Genomic DNA, 21,038 nt, shown 5'->3' on the forward strand with positions numbered 1-21,038 from the left:
ACTGATCTGGGGGCTGCTTGTGCCACTTGACATGACACTATGTGGCGGCACTGATCTGGGGGATGCTCATGCGACCTGACATGATATCATGAGGCGGCACTGATCTTGGGGTTGCTGCTGCTACCTGAAATGTCACCATGTGGAGGCAGTGATCTAGGGGCTGCTGCTGCCATGTGACAGGACACCATGTGGCGGCACTGATCTAGGGGCTTCAGTTGTACCTATATGAGATATGAAGCTTTACAATTGCCAAAGGCCTGTGCCGTTTTCTGTTGTAAGCCAGGACTCGTTATATACCTGACAACCTCTTCTGAAACACCATAGGAATTGAACAGTTCAGACACTGCTCTAGTAATAGTAATCAGATTTTTCCCAGAATCCACAATGGTGGAGGACCTCTATCCCCCTGTGTATGCAGCGTGGCGGGGCATCACAGCAGGGGAAATACGACACACAGCTGCCCTTGTTGAGGCAGACCTTATTTTAGATGAGCACCGCGACAGTAAAACATCTGCATGCTAACGATCTCTCCTCCGGCACCCTCTGCTCGTTAGGATGTGGCCTTTGGGTCTGAGAGCATTGTCTGAGCTGTAATCAGTCCGGCTACCTGATTCCCATATCAATGCCCTGCCAGGTGACCAGGGCAGACGTTTCAGCATGGCATGTGTTAAGCTTTGCGCCAATCAGTGCTTTAACTCATTCTACTCAAGCAGAGTGAATGATGCCACCTTCCTGGGGATGGGCAGACGATGTCTCACGGTCTCACGGTTACACGGCTGCCGCTTTGTGATTTGCAGGCTCCTTGGAGATTGGAGATTGATGGCACGCGAAGGGTTAACACGAAAAGCCAATTATACGAGCACAGTCGGCTGTGAAAACCAAATTAATTTATTAGCTGTTCCAATGTTCCAGCGGACAGGAACGATTTTTTTTGTTTTATTCATCTCTTCCCGTCTGCCCTTTCGGCTCGTCAATAAATTTAGGGAACAAATATCCCCGAGTAACCCCGATGTGACAATTACCAGCGCACCGAGGGGTGGCGAGATGGGGGGCATGGAGGGTGCTGGCAGCTCTGTCAGTAATCACGAGCCCATCGATGAGGTAGCGCCTGCTGTGACTTGCGCTAACCTCCTGATCGAGCGACTGTCGATGCCGCAGACTGGCGAGAGGCCGGGCCAGACAGGACGCCGAGTCGTTCTACCATTTTCTACTCTACTTTAGTTTAAAGGGACACTAGCCCTGCAGCCCATTTGAACTCCATACAACTGTTTTCTGTTATCAACCATTTCAGGCCTGTGTGAAAAGAACCTGTGGCGAATATGTTCTTTAAGTCTCAAAAGAAAACCCCAATTGCATAGTAGTTGTGTTCGGGGCTCTGGGCCCCTGACCTCACACAATAGGGCTGCAGGGTCATAACTAGCAGGACATGGTTCGGGGGCCTGGCACAGATCTTACATCATGCCCTCTGCACATGTGGGAACGATATATGCAGCATTCCTTAGAGAGTGGTGCTCTAATATGTCGTCCCTTTAAGAAGGGCAATTGGCCTCACCTTGCCGTCGTCCGTGTACACATTTTCGTTGTAGCCCTTCACTATGGTGCGGTCGATGAAGAGGCTGCGCATCACCACGATCACTTTCAGCACTTTTCCCAGGGTCACCTACAGAGAGACAAAGGGGATGAAAGATTCACAAGGCTTCATACTGCATTTGAATCAGTAACCATTTCCAAGACCTCTGCTTGCTGTAAAGGAATGGGAACATCTTTTCCTGACCTAACACTACTCACAGCTAAGTGTTTGGTGCATCTGCATTCAGTCTGGGAACTCCAGCTGGTGAGAAACTACAACTGCCAACAAGCCCCAATGCTGGGAGTTGTAGTGGCAGAACAGGCTGCTGAGAACCCTCTGTGGACTGATACATTGTGACAAACCATGAGTACAGGAGTGAGACTTGTACTGTTAATATATAAAGTAATATATTAGAATCACAAGGATTGTGTAGACTAGATGCAACTGTAACAAAGCCTCACCTGTGAGAGAGAAGCTTAGAGTTGCAGCCTGTGGCTGATAATGTGCCCATTTACTGACAGCAAACAGATCTTTTATTCCTCTGTGAGTTCTCTACATCAAATCATTTGTCATTACAATGTGTCGGTGCAGATAAAATGTCTGAATATGATTGCATCAGTCAGTGGTGTTTTTCTTCTATTAATTGAACGGGGTTGAAGTTGGTTTCTTATTCAGCAATTTTTTCTTTTCTGTTTTATAGGTTTAACAACAAAAAATCAGCATCACAATAATAACATTCGATGCAGTGAGGTGTTTAATCACAAAAATGGGTTCCTAAAAATAGGCAACACTCAAGGGATATTAATAAAAATAATTTTATTGAAATAGATAAAAAAAGAACAAGTAAAAAGAAATGGTACTGAAAATACAAAAACCAGGGACATGATGCCATAGAGTACCAACAGTGCACAAAAAGCCTATACTGAACAACCAAGTTCACCAGCTGGAGGACTGATGAGATCCGCTGCGACAATGGCACAATTCAAATATAATGCATGAAAAAACTATTTGCGTATGTGGGGTGATGTAAACAAATGCCCATACAATGGAAAAAGTGCTTATGTGCTCATTATTGTAAACCTTAAGGCTGTGTGCCCACGATGCGTTTTTTAAAGCGTTTCCGCAGCGTTTAAGCCGGCTCAGACACTGCAGAAACGCTTAAAAGATGCATCAAATTAATTTGCATGCGTTTTTGGCTTTCTGTGCCAATGCATGCGTTTTTAACCGCTCAGGAATCGCTTAGCGGCCAATGATCCCAGAAATCGCGTATCAAAAAACGCGTCAAAAATCGCGCAAAAAACGCGCGGAAAAAGACGCGCGATTTCTGGGAAGGGGATCCTTTTCCTGAGCGTTTAAAAACGCTAGCGTGTGCACATAGCCTGAAGATAAAATAAAATATAGCTATGAAGCTTATCGAAATAATGTGCAAAAAGTTTTTTCATGCATTATATTTGAATTGTGCCATTGTCGCAGCGGATCTCATCAGTCCTCCAGCTGGTGAACTTGGTTGTTCAGTATAGGCTTTTTGTGCACTGTTGGTACTCTATGGCATCATGTCCCTGGTTTTTGTATTTTCAGTACCATTTCTTTTTGTTTTTTAATCTATTTCAATAAAAGTATTTTTATTAATATCCCTTGAGTGTTGCCTATTTTTAGGAACCCATTTTTGTGATAAAATTGCTTGTTTAGGGGATATACCCCATTGAATTAGGGGTTTTATTATATTTAGGATGTGAATACACTTAAACACAGCCCCAAAAATTATAAAATGGGCCCTTAAAAACATCAGTTACTTATACAAATCTGTGAAAATCTGCTGTTTGCCCACTTTGATGCCAATTCTGATGCCCAGAACCCATTTGGGTCAGGCTGGAGAGACATGGTTTTGATGTGGGGCATCACTATGTATGTAATGGTGGTGTGGAATCAGTGGCCCAAAGTAATTTAACCCTTTCATTAACGCTCTTCGGTGCCCACTTTGATGCCCATTTTTGTGCCAGTTTTATAATTTTTGTAGCTGTTTTTAGGTGTATTCACATCAGGGCACCTCGCTGCATTTTATGTTATTATTGTGATGCTGATTTTTTTTTGTTAAACCTATAAAAAACAGAAAAGAAAAAATTGCCGAATAAGAAACCAACTTCAGCATCATATTCATTGAGTATTTTGGATCCATCTGGCAGATTCATTAGCGGGTGAAGTATGGCTGTATGGCACAGACACACATATGCCGCATCCAGGTCTGTGGGACTGGCACAGGGATGAAGGGCTTTTTATCCTACAAGACTGATGGAATGAGCAGCCTGGCACTTCAACGCGTTTCTTCCACTTGTGATGCTGCCTGCCCGAGTGGCCTGTGTTGCTGTGCCAATGCAGACGGGCAAGGTCTGCTTCAGGTCACTGAACAGCGCTGGCACTGTGCGTGCTCAGATGGCAGGCAGTAAGGCTCACTCCGTGCAGCTAAACTGGTCTGGAGAACTATTAAGAATTCATTTACGGTAGTTATATGCACACTTGCCAGAAGAAGAGGTGACTGGCACCACTAGGTGCCCACTGACTCACTATAGCACCTGCAGATTTACACTGGATACTAATGTAGTGAATTCAGATTTGTAGAAGCTCCTGGAGCACTGCTGCCAAAATGTATCAACTGAGATTCTGACTTCCTATTGAGCTGTAGTGTAAAGCATGGGGATCAAACGGCAACCTGAGCCTCTGTGTCCGACAGGATACTGACTAGCATCCCAAATGTTGGATGAAAATGGCAAATTAATTTAATTGAAAAAATGTAAACGAAAAAAAAAATTCACCTGCCGGTTTAGCAGCTTTAGGCACCATGGTATTGGGGGGCACAACTAGAATGAGGACTGCTGGCAGCAAGGGTAAGGTAATATTTTACAAGTTTGCTGGCAGTACCCTCCACAATACCCATCCCTCCTTCTAATTCCCCATGAAGGTGGCACAGGGACTTTGTCCGTCTCCACGTCAGGACAGATAATGGTGTGTGACACCGCTTTGGCAGCGGACAGGAAGAAATGGCAGATCGACAGGAGATCTGTGTGAGGAGAAAAACTTTCCCAACCTTTCACAACAGGGGACATGAAATATAGATTCCTCCAAACCGTCCCTCCGCCCACGGTTATGTAGCTAAATCCCCACACAATTTCCTGCCCGATGCCCTGGTACAAGCTGCGGGTCAACAAACAATTATTTGTGCCGCATCCCTCCAATCCTTGTGGGTCAAGGAACTTCAGAAGTCAGCTTCTGGGAATATAGCAATAAGAGCCCCCTGGTGATGCTGATTCATTCAGCCCTACCTTTAACCTCAAAAGATAAAGTCTTGGTTCATGTGCCCAGCCCTTTATAACATGACCATTTAAATGCTCCACCACTCATTCACTTGTATTGTTGGGTCAAACCAACTGCAAGAAAAGGGGGAACGCTCCCCTGTCGCTGGTATTCTAATAAATCTCCCTTACTGTGTTGGCACTATGAGCTGGCACTTTCTCAGGCTTTAATTGTATTGGTGAGATTAACAGCTTTCAAAAAATATAAAAACAGCTGCAAAATCTGCTTTTATCCGACAGAGATGGGATGTTCGGTGCAAGGAATTAGGAGGAAGAACGAGATTCTAATAAGGATTCGGAATTAGCTGATTCTGCAGGTTTAGGTGATTTATAACATTCATGCAAATGACGTGATTTAAAGAACTCCCCCGACAGCAGAAATTTCATTACTAGGATTACTGGATGACAAATAGAGGGTTATCACCAATCACATCCCTGACACTTACTAGGCCAGGGCATGCTGGGAGTTATAGCTCCCCAACAGCTGGAGTGCTACTGACCACTGGCCGACATAGTGGTACCCAAAAACAACATATATTATCCATTCAGAGTATAATTGCTGGGGGGTATGGCACCTGGAACCCCTACTGATCAAGGGAATGGGGCGGGGGTCTCCAAGTTCCATGTGTATAGAGCTGTAGTGAGCCTCAGTCTATAGGAGTGGTAGCTGTACTCGCTCACTACTGCCCCACTCATCGTTTGTAGCAGTGGTAGTCGCACACGCTCACTATCGCTCCACTCACAGTCTAAAGTAGTGATGGTTGCACACGCTCGCTACAGCTCCACTCATGGTCTATTGTAGTGGTTGCTGCATACTCTCAGTACTGCTCCAATTACCATCTATAGTAGTGATGGTTGCATACGCTCACTACCGCTCCACTCACAGTCTATAGTAGTGATGGTTGCACACGCTCACTAGCGCTCCATACACCATCTATAGCTGTGGTGGTCACACACTCACTACTGCCCCACTCACCATCTATTGTAGTGGTGGTCACACACGCTCACTACCGCTCCACTCAGTCTATAGTAGTGATGTTGCACATGCTCACTACCGCTCCACTCACCATATATAGTAGTGGTGGTCACACGCTCACTACCGCCCCACTCACCATCTATTGTAGTGATGGTTACACAAGCTCACTATCGCTCCACTTACAGTCTATAGTAGCGATAGTTGCACATGCTCACTACCACTCCACTCACCATCTATAGTAGTAGTGGTCGCATATGCTCACTACTGCCCCACTCACCATCTATTGTAGTAGTGGTCACAGAAGCTCACTACTGCTCCACTCACAGTCTATAGTAGTGATGCTAACTTGATGCCAGCAAAATATTAGGAAGCGCTCACAATACCGGGGGGATCGCCCTTGTAGGACTACACTGCACTCATTATATTGTTTTACTACAAAGCGATGAATTTCAAGCGTTGGCGATCCTTAGGGGAAAGCTCCAAATCCCTATTAATAAGGAAACAATGGCACCTGGAACCCCTACTGATCAAGGGAATGGGGCGGGGGTCTCCAAGTTCCATGTGTATAGAGCTGTAGTGAGCCTCAGTCTATAGGAGTGGTAGCTGTACTCACTCACTACTGCCCCACTCATCGTTTGTAGCAGTGGTAGTCGCACACGCTCACTATCGCTCCACTCACAGTCTAAAGTAGTGATGGTTGCACACGCTCACTACCGCTCCACTCATGGTCTATAGTAGTGGTTGCTGCATACTCTCAGTACTGCTCCAATTACCATCTATAGTAGTGATGGTTGCATACGCTCACTACCGCTCCACTCACAGTCTATAGTAGTGATGGTTGCACACGCTCACTAGCGCTCCATACACCATCTATAGCTGTGGTGGTCACACACTCACTACTGCCCCACTCACCATCTATTGTAGTGGTGGTCACACACGCTCACTACCGCTCCACTCAGTCTATAGTAGTGATGTTGCACATGCTCACTACCGCTCCACTCACCATATATAGTAGTGGTGGTCACACGCTCACTACCGCCCCACTCACCATCTATTGTAGTGATGGTCACACAAGCTCACTACCGCTCCACTTACAGTCTATAGTAGTGATAGTTGCACACGCTCACTACCACTCCACTCACCATCTATAGTAGTAGTGGTCGCATATGCTCACTACTGCCCCACTCACCATCTATTGTAGTAGTGGTCACACAAGCTCACTACCGCTCCACTCACAGTCTATAGTAGTGATGGTTGCACATGCTCACTACTGCTACACTCACCTTCTATTGTAGTGGTGGTCACACAAGCTCACTACTGCCCCACTCACCATCTATTGTAGTGGTGATCACACAAGCTCACTACCGCCCCACTCACCATCTATTGTAGTGGTGGTCACACAAGCTCACTACCGCCCCACTCACCATCTATTGTAGTGGTGGTCACACAAGCTCACTACCGCTCCACTCACCATCTATTGTAGTGGTGATCACACAAGCTCACTACCGCCCCACTCACCATCTATTGTAGTGGTGGCCATCTATTGTAGTGGTGGTCACACAAGCTCACTACCGCTCCACTCACCATCTATTGTAGTGGTGATCACACAAGCTCACTACCGCCCCACTCACCATCTATTGTAGTGGTGGCCATCTATTGTAGTGGTGGTCACACAAGCTCACTACCGCTCCACTCACCATCTATTGTAGTGGTGGTCACACAAGCTCACTACCGCTCCACTCACCATCTATTGTAGTGGTGATCACACAAGCTCACTACCGCCCCACTCACCATCTATTGTAGTGGTGGCCATCTATTGTAGTGGTGGTCACACAAGCTCACTACCGCTCCACTCACCATCTATTGTAGTGGTGGTCACACAAGCTCACTAGCGCCCCACTCATCATCTATTGTAGTGGTGATCACACAAGCTCACTACCTCCCCACTCACCATCTATTGTAGTGGTGGTCACACAAGCTCACTACCGCCCCACTCACCATCTATTGTAATGGTGGTCACACAAGCTCATTACTGCCCCACTCACCATCTATTGTAGTGGTGGTCACACAAGCTCATTACCGCTCCACTTACAGTCTATAGTAGTGATAGTTGCAAACGCTCACTAACCACTCCAAAAACCATCTATCGTAGTGGTCGCATATGCTCACTACCGCTCCACTCACCATCTATTGTAGTGGTGGTCACACAAACTCACTACCGCTCCACTCACAGTCTATTAGTAGTAATGGTTGCACATGCTCACTACTGCTACACTCACCTTCTATTGCAGTGGTGGTCACACAAGCTCACTACCGCTCCACTCACCATCTATTGTAGTAGTGGTCACACAAGCTCACTACCGCTCCACTCACAGTCTATAGTAGTGATGGTTGCACATGCTCGCTACCGCTCCACTCACCATCTATTGTAGTAGTGGTCACACAAGCTCACTACCGCCCCACTCACCAACTATTGTAGTGGTGGTCACACAAGCTCACTACCGCTCCACTTACAGTCTATAGAAGTGATGGTTGCACACGCTCACTATCACTCCAGTCATGGACTATAGCAGTAGTGGTCACACACGGTCACTACCGCTCCACTCATGGTCTATAGTAATGGTTGTTGCATACTCTCATCAGTACTTCCCACTTGCCGTCTATATGAGTGGTGGTCGCACACGCTCACTACCGCTCCACTCACAGTCCAAAGAAGTGATGGTTGCACGCTCACTATCGCCCCACTCGCCATCTATTGTAGTGGTGGCCACACAAGCTCACTACCGCTCCACCCACAGTCTATAGTAGTGATGGTTGCACACGCTCACTACCGCTCCACTCACCATCTATAGTAGTGGTGGTCGAACATGCTCAATACCGCTCTACTCATGGTCTATAGTAGTGGTTGTTGCACACTCTCAGTACTGCCCACTCGTCTATAGGAGTGGTGGTCGCACACGCTCACTATCGCTCCCACTCATGGTCTATTGTATTGGGGGTCACACAGGCTCACTACCACTCCACTCATGGTCTATAGCAGTGGTGGTCGCACAAGCTCAGTAACATCAGCTCACCATGTATCTATAGGAGTGGTGGTCGCACACACTCACTACCACCCCACTCATGATCTATAGGAGCGGTGGTCTCACAAACTCACTACCGCTCCACTCAATCTATAGTAGTGGTGGTCGCACACGCTCAGTACCATCCCACTCACCATCTATAGTAGTGTTGGTCATACACACGCACTACTGCTCCAATCATCTATAGCAGTGAGGGTCGCACACGTTCACTACCGCTCCACTCACAGTCTATAGGCGTGGTGGCCACACTCGCTCAGTAGTGCCCCATTCACATAGGGACACTGGGCACCTTCTCTCAGTATTGCTGGGATTCTCAGCAGCTTTTCCCGACCCCAGTGCACATACATGTTTCATCACTCCTGTACAAGAGATTAATGTTGTTTATGGGAAGACCCCTTTAAAAGTCTGTATTTTTCCTAAAACACTAAATGCCCCTCCTGTCCTCCATGACATCTAAGTCTTTTCTCTGCAGTATGTTATGGGTTAACCAGTTGGGGAAGCGCTGCTAACTTGATGCCAGCAAAATATTAGGAAGCGCTCACAATACCGGGGGGATCGCCCTTGTAGGACTACACTGCACTCATTATATTGTTTTACTACAAAGCGATGAATTTCAAGCGTTGGCGATCCTTAGGGGAAAGCTCCAAATCCCTATTAATAAGGAAACAATGGCACCTGGAACCCCTACTGATCAAGGGAATGGGGCGGGGGTCTCCAAGTTCCATGTGTATAGAGCTGTAGTGAGCCTCAGTCTATAGGAGCGGTAGCTGTACTCGCTCACTACTGCCCCACTCATCGTTTGTAGCAGTGGTAGTCGCACACGTTCACTATCGCTCCACTCACAGTCTAAAGTAGTGATGGTTGCACACGCTCACTACCGCTCCACTCATGGTCTATAGTAGTGGTTGCTGCATACTCTCAGTACTGCTCCAATTACCATCTATAGTAGTGATGGTTGCATACGCTCACTACCGCTCCACTCACAGTCTATAGTAGTGATGGTTGCACACGCTCACTAGCGCTCCATACACCATCTATAGCTGTGGTGGTCACACACTCACTACTGCCCCACTCACCATCTATTGTAGTGGTGGTCACACACGCTCACTACCGCTCCACTCAGTCTATAGTAGTGATGTTGCACATGCTCACTACCGCTCCACTCACCATATATAGTAGTGGTGGTCACACGCTCACTACCGCCCCACTCACCATCTATTGTAGTGATGGTCACACAAGCTCACTACCGCTCCACTTACAGTCTATAGTAGTGATAGTTGCACACGCTCACTACCACTCCACTCACCAGCTATAGTAGTAGTGGTCGCATATGCTCACTACTGCCCCACTCACCATCTATTGTAGTAGTGGTCACACAAGCTCACTACCGCTCCACTCACAGTCTATAGTAGTGATGGTTGCACATGCTCACTACTGCTACACTCACCTTCTATTGTAGTGGTGGTCACACAAGCTCACTACTGCCCCACTCACCATCTATTGTAGTGGTGATCACACAAGCTCACTACCGCCCCACTCACCATCTATTGTAGTGGTGGTCACACAAGCTCACTACCGCCCCACTCACCATCTATTGTAGTGGTGGTCACACAAGCTCACTACCGCTCCACTCACCATCTATTGTAGTGGTGATCACACAAGCTCACTACCGCCCCACTCACCATCTATTGTAGTGGTGGCCATCTATTGTAGTGGTGGTCACACAAGCTCACTACCGCTCCACTCACCATCTATTGTAGTGGTGGTCACACAAGCTCACTAGCGCCCCACTCATCATCTATTGTAGTGGTGATCACACAAGCTCACTACCTCCCCACTCACCATCTATTGTAGTGGTGGTCACACAAGCTCACTACCGCTCCACTCACCATCTATTGTAGTGGTGGTCACACAAGCTCATTACTGCCCCACTCACCATCTATTGTAGTGGTGGTCACACAAGCTCATTACCGCTCCACTTACAGTCTATAGTAGTGATAGTTGCAAACGCTCACTAACCACTCCAAAAACCATCTATCGTAGTGGTCGCATATGCTCACTACCGCTCCACTCACCATCTATTGTAGTGGTGGTCACACAAACTCACTACCGCTCCACTCACAGTCTATTAGTAGTAATGGTTGCACATGCTCACTACTGCTACACTCACCTTCTATTGCAGTGGTGGTCACACAAGCTCACTACCGCTCCACTCACCATCTATTGTAGTAGTGGTCACACAAGCTCACTACCGCTCCACTCACAGTCTATAGTAGTGATGGTTGCACATGCTCGCTACCGCTCCACTCACCATCTATTGTAGTAGTGGTCACACAAGCTCACTACCGCCCCACTCACCAACTATTGTAGTGGTGGTCACACAAGCTCACTACCGCTCCACTTACAGTCTATAGAAGTGATGGTTGCACACGCTCACTATCACTCCAGTCATGGACTATAGCAGTAGTGGTCACACACGGTCACTACCGCTCCACTCATGGTCTATAGTAATGGTTGTTGCATACTCTCATCAGTACTTTCCACTTGCCGTCTATATGAGTGGTGGTCGCACACGCTCACTACCGCTCCACTCACAGTCCAAAGAAGTGATGGTTGCACGCTCACTATCGCCCCACTCGCCATCTATTGTAGTGGTGGCCACACAAGCTCACTACCGCTCCACCCACAGTCTATAGTAGTGATGGTTGCACACGCTCACTACCGCTCCACTCACCATCTATAGTAGTGGTGGTCGAACATGCTCAATACCGCTCTACTCATGGTCTATAGTAGTGGTTGTTGCACACTCTCAGTACTGCCCACTCGTCTATAGGAGTGGTGGTCGCACACGCTCACTATCGCTCCCACTCATGGTCTATTGTATTGGGGGTCACACAGGCTCACTACCACTCCACTCATGGTCTATAGCAGTGGTGGTCGCACAAGCTCAGTAACATCAGCTCACCATGTATCTATAGGAGTGGTGGTCGCACACACTCACTACCACCCCACTCATGATCTATAGGAGCGGTGGTCTCACAAACTCACTACCGCTCCACTCAATCTATAGTAGTGGTGGTCGCACACGCTCAGTACCATCCCACTCACCATCTATAGTAGTGTTGGTCATACACACGCACTACTGCTCCAATCATCTATAGCAGTGAGGGTCGCACACGTTCACTACCGCTCCACTCACAGTCTATAGGCGTGGTGGCCACACTCGCTCAGTAGTGCCCCATTCACATAGGGACACTGGGCACCTTCTCTCAGTATTGCTGGGATTCTCAGCAGCTTTTCCCGACCCCAGTGCACATACATGTTTCATCACTCCTGTACAAGAGATTAATGTTGTTTATGGGAAGACCCCTTTAAAAGTCTGTATTTTTCCTAAAACACTAAATGCCCCTCCTGTCCTCCATGACATCTAAGTCTTTTCTCTGCAGTATGTTATGGGTTAACCAGTTGGGGAAGCGCTGCTAACTTGATGCCAGCAAAATATTAGGAAGCGCTCACAATACCGGGGGGATCGCCCTTGTAGGACTACACTGCACTCATTATATTGTTTTACTACAAAGCGATGAATTTCAAGCGTTGGCGATCCTTAGGGGAAAGCTCCAAATCCCTATTAATAAGGAAACAATGCTCCCGCCGCCTGGATCTCACCTGGATCCGGAGACATCACAGCAGCTCACATAATGAATGCCATTAGGAGAAACTCTCCAGTAAATACAATCAAGTCCTTGAATCGTCCTCGGCGTTAGAGCAGATGATACTCACAGGTTTCTTCTGTGTGGGTGACAACGTACAAGGCCATGCTTTCATGGAGGTTGTCATTCAGCTTTCTCAGACCCCTGACTAGCCAGGCAGCCGTACAAGGATCAAATATGACTTCACCCTTCCATATGGGGGGCTCCTAACTTCTCAAACAGAAGGGAACACTCTACAATGGTTACTCCTTACCTCAATTCAGTGGCCGCTGTGCCCTCAAATCCAGAGCTCTGTGCTACTCTAAGGTCTAACAGGGATCTCCACGGTTAGTCTGGGGAAAGGGGCCATCTATGTTCATGTCTGGGGGTCCTACTGGCCTTAAGCACAAATGTCACATTTTCCTTCATTATGAAGGCCACCCTGCCCCCCCTGTCCTGGGATGGATAACTTTAGGTTCGAGAAGAGGGTCTCTCTACTCTCCAGCCCAGGAATCCTGCTGTTCATCAGCACAACGGCCACTGGTTTCTTGACCTTTCAGTAACAGTTGAAGCCCATCCTTTGGTACAGTGGGTAGGTTGACCTGTCCTCAAGTCCTGAGATTTCACCCTATCTGGAATGGGGGCCTGGCGAACCTACAGCACAAGTGACTTCTGCTCAATAGTACAGGTTGCTTTTCGGGATGGGGCTCATACACCCTTTACCATGAAGGTCAATATTTAAATTTTCCCTAAGTTAAGGGTTGGGTTCTGTATCCTCCCTATTGTCCCCTAGAGCCTCTTTCTTTAGGATGGATCAGGGGCCCACCAGTAGTACAACAAGGCTAGACTCCAAAAATTGTTCATGCATGTCCCAGCTAAAGGTGCTCATCCCTGTACAAAGGTCTCCAGCGGCTTACCCCTTGAGTGGTGGGCACATTGCAGTCTTGACAACAAGGGTCAATCTTTACTCCATCCTTCACTATGGGGCCACTCTGCCCTTGAAGTTCACCATTACTTAATTTTCCACCATCAGAAGAGTACCCTTGGCCTTGCCGCATGCCCCCTGGATTGCCGCTCATTATACATGCAGGTGGCTGACATGTGTGCCCCGATCCAGAGTCAGCCAGCCGCCTCTCTGTGCATGCGCCTGTTGTGTACCGTTACAGCCATCCCTACAATGTCACACAAGGACAATCTGCGCTTTTGTCAAATGAGACAGAACAAGGGGAATGTGCTGCACAAACTACAGCGGGATCGAAGGAGCATCCACAGCCCTAGGAGGAACTTTGAAGTGAAGAAAATGTGAGGTGCTGAAATATTAATTAAGAGCACATTACAATACATTCCTCCAGAACTGTAGAGAGAGAGCAAGTTAGAGAGAATGAGATAGAGAGCGCCGCACCACCTAGAATATTTGAAGGAAGTGTAGACTGCTCGATATTCCTCCTGGTCGCTAAACAGCCTAATTATTTCCCGAACACCTCGCATCTGATGAGGAGTTATCTGAGAAAAGTTGCATTCACTGGCTGTAGGGCTTGTGTGCTCCTTAAACTTCGGTGACATTGCTATTCCCAAGGGGATCCATCGTGTTGGCAGCTATAAATATACACGGGGTGACATCAGTCTCCATAATGAGTAGCAGCCAATTTTCTATCATTTACACTGATTATCCCTAGGATGTCGGAGAAGGACGCCTGCGCCAACACGACCTGTCTGCTGCTCCTCTGCGCCCTGAAAATCAATCCTACCATAAAAGGGGACATCCATATTTAGTCATCCTCTGACACATAGGTCAGAGGACTAAGATCACTATCGATTCCAGGATCAGGGGGTTTGTGGTGCAGAGTAACCAGCAAACTCGTCCTGCTCTGTAAAGGGAATGTGAAAATGACCTGTTCTTTATATCAAGTTTTTGCATTAACTTTTTTTTCTTTTTTACATTTTGGAATTTATTTTTTCCCATTTCACAATCTTTATTAGAAATTCAATGTAATAATCTTGTGGTTTTCACACTGGCCACTGGGGGCTTTTCTATACTCATAGTTTGTAATGTTACAGGAAACAATATATGCACATTAGCCGCAATGAATAGACCACAACCCTATCTTCAGTACAGGAGTGTTTAATGAAAGTGTGCAAAGGTCAATGTGAAGAGAGGGGGAGGAAGTGAGCTGTGACATCATCGATTGTGAATGGCGGATCCTGTGTTATCTACTGTATTTAGAGCTGTCATTAGTCATTGTACAGGAGGAGGAGAGCTGTGATATCACCTTTGGTGAACGGTGGCTCCTGTGTTATCAGCCATTGTACAGGAGGAGAGATGTGGTATATATTGTGAATGGTGGAACTTGTGTAATTAGCTGTATTTATAGAGCTGACGATCTGGCCAATTACTTCAAAGAAAAAATTGACCAGATCCGACAGGAAATTATCTCCAAATCCCCTCATACCATGCACTGTCCTCCCTCCCCCACTGCATCTAACTCACTCTCTGATTTTGAACTAGTCACAGAAGAAGAAGTAAGCAGGCTCCTTGCATCTTCTCGCCCAACTACTTGCACCAGTGACCCATTTCCGTCACATCTCCTCCAGTCCCTTTCCCCTGCTGTCACCCCTCACCTAACTAAAATATTTAACCTCTCTCTCTCTTCTGGTATTTTTCCCTCCTCATTTAAGCATGCCATCATACATCCACTACTTAAAAAACCATCCCTCGACCAAAATTGTGCCGCTAACTATAGACCTGTCTCTAATCTTCCCTTCATCTCTAAACTCCTGGAACGCCTGGTCCACTCCCGTCTTATCCACTATCTCTCAGAAAACTCTGTTCTCGACCCTCTCCAATCCGGTTTCCGCTCTTTACACTCCACTGAAACTGCCCTCACTAAAGTCTCTAATGATCTGCTAACAGCTAAATCAAATGGTCATTACTCCATGCTAATTCTCTTGGATCTCTCTGCAGCATTCGACACTGTGGATCATCAGCTCCTCCTCACTATGCTCCGTTCCATTGGCCTCAAGGACACCGTTCTCTCCTGGTTCTCCTCCTATCTCTCCGACCGCTCCTTTACTGTTTCTTTTGCCGGTTCCTCCTCCTCTCACCTTCCTCTTACTGTTGGGGTTCCTCAAGGATCGGTTCTAGGCCCCCTCCTCTTCTCCTTGTACACTGCCCCTATTGGTCAAACAATCAGTAGATTTGGTTTCCAGTACCATCTCTATGCTGATGACACCCAATTATACGCTTCTTCTCCTGACATCACGCCAGCCTTTCTAGAAAACACTGGCGATTGTCTAAACGCTGTGTCTAATATCATGTCCTCACTATATCTGAAACTGAACCTATCAAAGACTGAACTCCTTGTATTTCCTCCCGCTACTAATGTACCTACACCCGACATTGCCATTTCCGTCTGTGGTTCCACTATTACTCCCCAGCAACATGCCCGCTGTCTTGGGGTCATACTTGATTCCGAGCTTTCCTTTGCCCCCCACATTCGATCACTGGCTCGCTCTTGTCATCTGCACCTCAAAAACATTTCTAGAATTCGACCTTTTCTTACTTTTGACTCTGCAAAAACTCTTACTGTTTCTCTTATTCATTCTCGTCTCGACTATTGTAACTCTCTTCTAATCGGTCTCCCTCTTACAAAACTCTCCCCTCTCCAATCTGTCTTGAATGCTGCAGCCAGGATCATATTCCTCACCAATCGTTACACCGATGCCTCTACCTTGTGCCAGTCATTACACTGGCTACCCATCCACTCCAGAATTCAGTATAAACTTATTACCCTCACCCACAAAGCCCTCCATGGCTCAGCACCACCCTACATCTCCTCCCTTGTTTCAGTATACCACCCTACCCGCGCCCTCCGTTCTGCTGATGACCTGAGGTTAGTATCCTCAATAGTCAGAACCTCCCACTCCCGTCTCCAAGACTTTACACGTGCCGCGCCAATTCTTTGGAATGCACTTCCCAGGTCAATACGATTAGTCCCCAGTCCCCACAATTTTAAGCGTGTCCTGAAAACGCATTTATTCAGACTGGCCTATCGCCTCAACACATTAACCTAACCTATCCCTGTGTGGCAGAGCCAAAAATTTTACCATAACCAGGTTCCCAGCATCATGTTCCCACATGCTTTATGCATCCATTAGCCCTCTGTGTCTGTACTGTTACACACTTAACATTATGGCTGGTCCATACAATCAGGGCAACTGTTACCACCCACCTTTCGTGTCTACCTCTTTCCTCATAGACTGTAAGCTTGCGAGCAGGGCCCTCACTCCTCTTGGTATTTGTTATAATCTACTGTATGTGATTATTGTTATGCTGTAATGTCTATTGTCTGTACAAATCCCCTCTGAAATGTAAAGTGCTGCGGAATATGTCGGCGCTATAAAAATAAAATTTATTATTATTATTATTATAGAGGCGAAATCAATCATTGTACATGAGTAAGTAAGCTGTTACATCACCAATTGTGATTGGTGGATCCTGTTATCTACTGTATATAGAGGTTATCAGCCATTGTACAGGAGGAGGAGGTGAGCTGTAACATCACCAATTGTGAAACACCCTACATTACCATCTTTGTATAGAGATTATCAGTCATTGTACAAGAGGGGGAGAAGATGAACTGTGACATCACCAATTGCTAATGGTGGATCCCGTGTTATCTGTTATATAGAGGTGTTATTGAACTCTGCCTGTGATAAAGAAAACTCAGTAAACTCTTCCTTAATGACAAGTAAGACTCTAAATGCACAATAAGAAAATTGCATTATTATTCCATTATAAAAAAATAAATGCAAAATTTTAAAAAATACATGCAACACTAAAACCTAATTTAAGCAATTGGTCATTTTCTGGTGACTCTTTACAATGGCACCTTAAAAAGAAATCTACAGTACCTTAAGATACCTTCTAACGTAAGGACCTGGAGACTTGCACCAAGGGGTTGAGACTTCGAGGAAGTCCGAAAATATAGGACCAGCTACCATTGATATCATGTCATGCCTCCATACCTTGGCAGCAGCAGCATGCTGGGAGTTGTAGGTTTGCAACAGCCAAGGACAAGGTTTCACTGGCAAATTTAGGAAAGCGTAGAGATCGGGTTATTAACAACATGCGGTACAGCCGTCTGCCTGAGCCGCATTTATGGTGACAAACTCCAGCTCGCAGAGAAAATACTTCCCCACTACGACTTAAACTTGCTCTGTCAATAGCCGGTTAGACGGCCCTTTGCTTTTATTTTTAATATTTTGCTTGTAGGACACGAGTCAGCTCAACCTTCAAGTGGAAAATTTTAATTCAAATCAATACCTGAGCAAGGTCATTTTAAAATTCAATTAATATGAATGGAAATGTATGCCGCACTATTACTTCAGGAGGACGGTGAGCGCGAAACATGTTTATTTTAACGCTGTTTTATTAATATTTGGCTGTAAGAAGAGAAGGCAAATAAATTGAAAAACGAAAATTGTACACAGGAACCTGCTGCAAGAACACTATAAAATACGGAATTAAAGGACCGCCAATAAGGTCCAATACTAATCGCTTAAATGTAACTATTATAATACTGCCCCTATGTACAAGAATATAACTACTACCTCTATGTACAAGAATATAACTACAAGAATATAACTACTGTAATACTGCTCCTATGTACAAGAATATAACTACTATAATACTGCTCCAATGTGCAAAAATATAACTACTATAATACTGCCCCCTATGTACAAGAATATAACTACTATAATACTGCTCCAATGTGCAAAAATATAACTACTATAATACTGCCCCTATGTACAAGAATATAACTACTACAAAATACTGCCCCCTATGTACAAGAATATAACTACTACAATACTGTCCCTATGTACAAGAATATAACTACTAAAATACTGCTCCTGTGTACAAAAATATAACTACTATAATACTACTTCCTCGGTACAAGAATATAACTACTATAAGGCTGGGTTCACACGTAGCGGAACTCTCGCGGAAATTACCGCGAGAATTCCATTCCGCGGGAAAATCGCAATTTAAATTCCAGCGATTTTCCCGCGGAAAAACTAGCATTTTGCAAACGTTATTAGCTTGCAGAATTGCTAGCGTTTTCCAAGCGATCTGTAGCATCGCTTGGAGAAATGATTGACAGGTTGGTCACACTCGTCAAACATAGTGTTTGATGAGTGTGACCAACTTTTTACTATTGAGGCCGCCTATGAGGCCTCAATAGTAAAAGATAGAATGTAAAAAATAATAATAAAAAAAAATATTGTTATTCTCACCTTCCGCAGCCTTCCCGCCTCTCTCCACGCTCCCGGTCCCAGTAATCCTTTGCAACAATTACTGCGATGACGTCCGTTCTCGGGGGATCTCGACGTCGCGCGAATGACCGCGAGACTTTGCGATCCCGCGAGAACGGACGTCATCGCTCGCAAAGGCTTACTGGGACCAGGAGCGTGGAGAGAGGCGGGAAGGCTGCGGGGGACGCCGGAAGGTGAGAATAACAATATTTTTTATTTTAAATTCTATTTTTTACAGGGATATGGTACCCAAAGCCCGGAGGACAGTCTCCTCTCCTCCGGACAGTGGGTACCATCCGCAAATGTTCTGCTTACTTTTTGCATGGTGTGCACAGCCACATGCGTAAAGTAAGCAGAACAATGCATTCCTATGGTGCGGGATCGCCGCGATTCCGCGAAATTAATGAGTATGCTGCGGTTTTTTTTACCGCGAAGCGATTCCGCCGCGGTAAAAACCGCAGCATTAGCACAGCATTGCGGAACCCCATAGGAATGCATGGGATGCTTATTTTTCGCGGAAAAATCGCGCGATTAAAACTGCAGAGGAAACGCCAAAAAACCACCACGTGTGAACTCAGCCTAATACTGCCCCTATGTACAAGACTATAACTACTATATACTGCCTCCTATGTACAAGAATATAACTACTATGATACTGCCCCCTATATACAAGAATATAACTACTATAATACTGCCCCCTATGTACAAGAATATAACTACTATGATACTGCCCCCTATATACAAGAATATAACTACTATAATACTGCTCCTATATACAAGAATATAACTACTATAATACTGCTCCTATGTACAAGAAGAATATAACTACTATAATACTGCTCCTATGTACAAGAATATAACTACTATAATATTGCTCCTATGTACAAGAATAAAACTGCTATAATACTGCTCCTATGTACAAGAAGAATATAACTACTATAATACTGCCCCCTATATACAAGAATATAACTACTATAATACTGTCCCCTATATACAAGAATATAACTACTATAATACTGCCCCTATGTACAAGAATATAACTACTATAATATTGCTCCTATGTACAAGAATATAACTACTATAATACTGCCTCTATGTACAAGAATATAACTACTATAATACTGTCGATATGTACAAGAATATAACTACTGTAATACTGCTCCTATGTACAATATAACTACTATAATACTGCCCCTATGTACAAGAATATAACTACTATAATACTGTCCCTACGTACAAGAATATAACTACTGCTCCTATGTGCAAGAATATAAACATATTCCGCAGCACTTTACATTATAGAGGGGAATTCTACAGACAAAAGACATTACAGCATAGCATAGCAATAAACACAGACAAAAACAAATACCAAGAGGAATGAGGGTCCTGCTCACAAGCTTACAATCTATAAGGAAAAAGGGGAGACACGAAAGGTGGATTGGAACAATTGCTGTTATTGTTTGGACCATCCTTAGAGTAAGAATCGGGTGTTCCTGTTCCTGCATGAACCAGTTAACAGTCTAAATATGTAACAGTACAGACACAGAGGGCTATTAAATGCAAAAAGCAGGTGAGAACATGATGCGAGGAGAACCTGGTTATGGTTAAAAAATTTTGAAATAAGCCATACAGGGAAATTTAGGTTAATGCGTTGAGGCGATAGGCCAGTCTGAACAAATGTGTTTTTAAGGCACGCTTAAAACTGTGGGGATTGGGGATTAATCGTACTAGCCTGGGTAGTGCATTCCAAAGAATTGGCGCGGCACGTGAAAAGTCTTGGAGACGGGAGTGGGAGTTTCTGATTAATGAGGATGTTAACCTCAGGTCATCAGCAGAACAGAGGGCACAGGTAGGGTGGTAGACTGAGCTGAGGGAGGAGATGTAGGGTGGTGCTGAGCCGTGGAGGGCTTTGTGGGTAAGGGTAATAAGTTTATACTGAATTCTGGAGTTGATGAGTAACCAGTGTAAGGACTGGCACAAGGTAGAGGCATCGGTATAACGATTGGTGAGGAATATGATCCTAGCTGCAGCATTCAGGACGGATTGTAGAGGGGAGAGTTT

At 45.6% G+C, this 21,038-nt stretch overlaps 1 protein-coding gene across 1 annotated transcript in view; it reads right to left on the reverse strand.

The window, feature by feature from the left end:
- The window catches only part of MED27 (mediator complex subunit 27), a 249,788-nt gene that overhangs the window by 18,835 nt on the left and 209,915 nt on the right, over positions 1–21,038 (reverse strand). The window contains exon 5 of the mRNA XM_073555964.1: positions 1,553–1,660. Within this exon, the coding sequence (XP_073412065.1) occupies positions 1,553–1,660 (108 nt within the window). The remainder of the gene's footprint in view (positions 1–1,552; positions 1,661–21,038) is intronic.

The sequence above is a fragment of the Dendrobates tinctorius genome, unplaced genomic scaffold (assembly GCF_039654945.1).
Source record: "Dendrobates tinctorius isolate UK_male_01 unplaced genomic scaffold, ASM3965494v1 ptg000231l, whole genome shotgun sequence".
Classification (NCBI taxonomy): Eukaryota; Metazoa; Chordata; class Amphibia; order Anura; family Dendrobatidae; genus Dendrobates; species Dendrobates tinctorius.